We start from the raw sequence: 5,846 nt of genomic DNA, 5'->3' as shown, positions 1-5,846 counted from the left end.
AATGCCAGTACTGCAAGCCACAATGTTGTAAGTTTGACCCTAGAGGAGGGCCTCCAAGGTCCACTCAACCTTCCATCCTTTCATAGGTTTGTAAAATGAGTACCAGCTTGTTGGGGGCAATTCTAAACTGCTTAGGGAGTGCTAGTTCACTGATAAACTGTATAGAAATGTGCTTGCTATAGCTATTGCTATATGGAAAACAAAGCAGTGGCCAACAGATTGGAAATGTTCAATACACATCCCCATCCACAAAAAAGGAGACACAAAAGACTGCAGCAACTATAGGACCATAGCATCAAGCAAAATTATGCTCAAAATTCTGCAACATTGAGAGAGAAATCCCAGAGGTGCCAGCGGGATTCAAGAAATGAAGAGACACTAGGAACCACATTGCAAACATATGATGGTTAATGGAGTGCATCAAGGAATTCCAAAAGAAAACCAACATGTGCTTTATAGACTATAGGAAAATCTTTGACTGCATAGATCACAAAAAAACTATGGAATGCTCTTAAAGACATGGAAGTACTACCGCATGTGATAGTCCTGATGAGAAATTTGTACCTTTGACAAGAGGCTACTGTTAGAACAGAATATACAGAAATAGAAAGGTTCCTAATTGGCAAGGGGGTCAGGCAAGGCTGTGTTCTATCACCCTACATGTTCAACTTCTATTTGAAGTGTACAAGAAGAAAACCAACTCATTTCAAATGTGGTGCTAGAGAAAAGTGCTATGCCAACCAATAATGCAAACAAATGGGTCCTTGAACAGATCACTAGATACCCTGACAAGATGTCTTGCTATCCTAAGCCTCTTGGTGATCTTTCACACACCAGATTTGCAGGAGAAGGATTTTGCCTCTCCTCCCCACAACTTTGGCCTAAGATGCACATTATTAATTTTGTTTTGAAAATGGGAAATTGAGCTAAACTGGAAACAGCATCTTTGGAGAAAGGTTTAACAGATCATCCATTTCAGAGAATACATGGCACTATCCATGTAGGATTCAGACTTAGCTTTTCTTAAATGTCATAGTTTCTCTTTGTCAACAATATGCAGGGAACTTTTTTGTGAATTAGCAAAATAACCACCAATTCCTAATTAGTGACCTAATTCAAAGCAGAGAAAGAAAATGATTCATGCAGAGTATGAGGTACTAACACAGGGTTAATGAATATAGGGCTGTCCAAATATAGAGCCCTAGACAGTATTACCAATGGTGATAGATCATGGTAGCTGCAGCTCAACATTATCAGAAAGGCCATAGTTGCTCACCACAGCAAAAAACAAAAAACAAAAACTTGTTTGGACTTTTTGATGGGTGTATGAAGCCAGGGAGAAAAAGACATAGTACATGATTCCTCTTAAACTGTTTTTGTTTTGTTTTGTTTTGTTTTGCTAAATCAATCAATTAATCAATGTTTATTGATTAGCCCATGGGCCATCTCAAAATACCACAAACTAAATAGAACTTTATATAAAAACTCTGTATAAAAAGTTAAATAAAAAGAACATAAAAATGAAATGTATAAGAATATAAATACAACAGACAATTATTCATTAAATAGATATCGTAGAGGTTAAAATTATACATCATATTTCTTCATCACCCCTACAATTTACCCCAATCAGCCCCGCATATGAAGATCTCAAACATATTGTTTTGCTTAAATACTGAGCTGTAATGAGTGATATTTTTTATTCTTGACCACTCATAAAGTATGTTGTTCTAATATGTGTATCCTACTGCATTGTTCGTTTAATATAGGGTCTGAGATACAAAACTCTTGCCTACTGATACAATTTGCAATTAAATAGTAAGTGTGCTATATCCTCAATTTCATGCTCTCCACAGATACAGGTTCGCCCATTATAAGGGATGCCATTAAATCTCCCATACTTTACCATAGTATCAAGTTTGTCAAATCTTGCTGGTGTAAATGTCTTCCTAAGGTGTTTTGGCATTTGTATTTTTAAGCAGTTGGCTATTTGAAAGGTATTTTTAAATCAGTTCAGCCATTTTAGGTTGCCTACCTTGCTAAGTGTGGCTATAACTTTTTGAGCCTCAATATCTAATTTTTTTTATTTTTTTCTGTCTCACACTCTTTTTGCTTGATCACAATATGCACAAGTTACAGGGAGACCACAACTCCTTATAAAGTTTTTTAGTTGTGTAATCCAAGAGGACTGTAGATGGGATTGTAGCTGTTCTAAAAAAACACAATCTTGGAAGTCTATCTGGCTCCATTTCGTTAATTTTACAACTTTTGTAAAAAAAAAAAGTCTTTTTGCTAAACCTAGCCACCTGCTATGGCTTCTTTATTCTTTACTATGTACATGTTGACTGCTCAAAGCAGAGTCACATCCAGAGCAGCAGTAACTCAGCCATTAGCCCTACAGCACCTGGAGGAGCATGTTGTGCTGCCTTGGGATCTGCAACCAGAGTACAGCCGTGGGTGTGTACAGACATAGACCAAAGGCTGTATATCCAGTCTAGCAGAGGGCGTGCCTGCTCACTCACACACAGGAGAACAGAGTGTGGGGAAAGAGAAGCTGACAGCAGAGGGACGTATGGCAAGGAGGGCTCCCTAAGATTCTCCATCAGAACAAGAATTTTTGCTGCTGGTGGTTTTGTTTTGTTTTGCCTTTCAAGTTCCAAAGAAGAGCCAAGTGATATCTCACCTCACCTCTACCCCATTTGCAATCATGCTTCACTCTCCCTCTCCACTGAAAACAGCTCTGGCATATGAGTGCTTCCAGGATCAGGCCAATTCTACTCTAGCTTTGCCCTCAGATCATAAGCTGAAAACAAGAGGGACAGGAAAACAAAGGGTCCAGGAGCAAGTGATGATGACAGTGAAGCGACAGAAGCAAAAGACCTCACTTTCATCAGCATCAAATGCAGCAGGCCACTCCAACCGAGGTAATTTCCTACCACTGCTCTGAACAGGAAAAGATGCTCCCTTCATGTGATATTTTTGACTTCACAATACATTGCTACATTAGTAGTCTCTGTGATCCTAAGAATATATGGAGTTTGACTTTGTCTGTAGGAAACAACTTAAGAGCTGCGTTTTATTCTTTCTGTGGGGTTTTGATGTGAGGATGTAAGGGAAGTTTTGCAATTAACTGCAGGAAGAGCATCTGTCTAGGGATCCCAAATCTAGGTGTTTCTAGAATGTAGTAATTCTGCTACTGAAAAAGTTTCAAATTTAACAATGCCCAGCCTGCTAAATCTAACAACCGCAAAGGACTTCAGTTTAAATGATGTGGGTTGAGTCGACTGGTGGTGGAAGTAATTGCGTATGCTTCTGCTATGAAGCAGAGAGCTGAAAACAAATGTCTTCCAGCCCTTTTCAGCTTCAGGATAGTGTGATGATTCTTTCATAATTTAGTTCAAATGAAACTTGAAGCTTGGTGCAAATAATAGACACAAACCAGTCAAAATTAAGCATTTTAAAATCCCATTGAATTCTAAGAGAGTGAAGGGTTCTTATTAAAATCCAAACATATTGCACTAAAAATCAATAGGATGTATAAAATACAAAATAACTTAAATCTAAATTGTTGGGATTGTCTTTAAGTACATTAATTTGCAAACTGGGGCAGGCACGCATACTTTTAGGAAAGTTATGCTATGGAAGTTACCATACACCCATGTATATGTTTTGAATCTATGGTTGTCAAATGGATAATATTCATTTGTATCCCATCCTTCCTCCCAGTGCTGTAGTGCTGAACTCAAGGTGCTTCTCCTTGAGAGAACACAGATTAAAAACAGATAGAGTTAAAAATACAGTAAACTATTCTATTAAAACCCATATTTTCAACTATCAAGTCATTGTTGTCAGATTATCATTATTAAATTAAATTATTATTAATTGAATAAATTATTAAATTTAATTATTATATCAGACAACAATTTAAACATAGTTTTAAAGGATATTGAAGAGCAAAAAGATAAAATACTGGTTCACCATTAGACCATAGCTACCAATCAATTGCCAAAAGGCTGCCAGGATAAAAACTTATTTGCCAATTATCTTTTTGTTCTAGTAGCTTAAATGCACTGTAACTTTCCAGGCAAGGATTCTCTTTTATACAGCCCTTGTGTAAACTTTTTGTGTCCCTTGATCTACAAAGGATCTTAGAGACGGAAAATATATTAAGCAGCTGATGCAAATAATCATAGTCCTCAATTTGGTGTCTGTTTCCTGACTGTGTGTAATTAATATTCTTAAGGTTACTAAACAAACCTGAAACCCTGGTTTCTACCTCCCCAATACATTATTGTTAAGGAGACCTTTAAAATCTAATTTTGGAACACTTTGGAACTGTGAAGTGTCACTGGTTCATGAGTTTTTATTTGTTTTATAGTGAATCAGCCTGGCTTAAACTACATTTTTAAATCTCATGATTTAAGGCATGAGGAATTTATGTTTAGCTATATTACAGGAGATTGCATATGTTGTAGTCAGATTTGAAGAAGCAGCGATATGAATTAAGAACACCAGTGTGAAGCTAGATTGTTGTAGTTCCTGGTGGTCTTTGGGGGGGGGGGGAACCAGTTTTTCTTTGTATAATAGACTTGGTGTTTGTAACTTGACTGTGGATGTTGAACAATTTCTCCTCTGAGCATATTTGATATGTCAGCACTCTAACTCTGTGAATTTAAAAACAGTTTAGAAAGAAAGTTTTAGAATCAATTCTTTCACTTTTAATTGGTGACAATGCTTTGAGTGCTTCCACACAAGGCTTTTAATCACACCTTTCTCCAGCCTTATTCTTTAAATTTGGGGTGGGGGGGGGTTAATAATGTTTTACACTGGTCATTTACTTCTGGTGGGGTCTATGGAGCCAAGGGAGTATGAGGAGGCTGATATGGAGTTTCTTGTCCCTTGTATATTGTCTTGACTCTATGGAACTCCTAGAAGCCAAGCATTCAGGTATGACGCTGAAAGCTTTCACTCTCTACTGTTTAAGACTGCTGCCTTTTTCTCCTTGCTAATGTCTCTACTATTGTCTCCATAAACTCTGCTGGTGTAGTTATGCCACTCTTGGAATTTACAGGATCTGATTTTAGAAAAGTGAACGTTTTTATGTTTTTTATTTAATGGCAAAATTGTGCATACTTATTGGAGTGCACAATCTGGAGACCTTGAGCTATATGCAGCCCTTGTCTATTCCCCCTTGTTAGCCCTGAAAGCTGGAGGGACTCACTCACTTTCCTTCATAGCCCTGAGTTCCTGATTTTCTGTGCTGTGCTGTTTTCCAGTGCTATTTGGCACAAGAGAACAACAATCTTGGTAGAGATTTCTGAGAAATAGAAGAGGCTTTCACCTTCACCACCCATCTCCAGTGATCTTGAGATCTTGGTGTACAGCAATGAAGAGGTTTAAATGTCTCCAACTTTCTGCTCTGAGCTAAGGTGTGTGTATGTGTGTGTAACTCTTTTGGTGTGTGTTCACATGATCACCTATGGCTGTGCATGGGTGTGGACCTGGCCTCCCAAATTTACACTAAGTGCATCCCAAAAAGGTTGTGCACTTGTCGTTTATAACAATGAACAACAGTGGTTTTGTAGTCCAAATTTATTTGTTAAAATAGTAGGAAATTCTCAGGAATACGTAATTTTTCATTTTTAAATAATGAATTACAAGAGATTTGGAAAAGATGATTTATTAACAAAGAAATTCATTACTGATCAAGGATGTAAAGATTCCCTCCATCCCCTGCTTCTTAGAGACGACATTCCATAAGACTCTTGCATGTTGGAGAAATAGAGCCAAAAAAAAAAGAAGAAGAAGAAGAAGAAGAAGAAGAAGAAGAAGAAGAAGAAGAAGAA

At 37.4% G+C, this 5,846-nt stretch overlaps 1 protein-coding gene across 1 annotated transcript in view; it reads left to right on the top strand.

The window, feature by feature from the left end:
- Positions 1 to 2,707: 2,707 nt before the first annotated feature.
- The window catches only part of PKP1 (plakophilin 1), a 60,365-nt gene continuing 57,226 nt past the window's right edge, over positions 2,708 to 5,846 (top strand). Inside the window, exon 1 of the mRNA XM_042465077.1 lies at positions 2,708 to 2,924. Coding sequence (XP_042321011.1) covers positions 2,708 to 2,924 — 217 coding nt within the window. The remainder of the gene's footprint in view (positions 2,925 to 5,846) is intronic.

The sequence above is a fragment of the Sceloporus undulatus genome, chromosome 4 (genome assembly GCF_019175285.1).
Source record: "Sceloporus undulatus isolate JIND9_A2432 ecotype Alabama chromosome 4, SceUnd_v1.1, whole genome shotgun sequence".
NCBI lineage: Eukaryota > Metazoa > Chordata > Lepidosauria > Squamata > Phrynosomatidae > Sceloporus > Sceloporus undulatus.
Note: the sequence above shows the minus strand (reverse complement) of the source record. Positions and strands in the feature narration are given on the sequence as shown.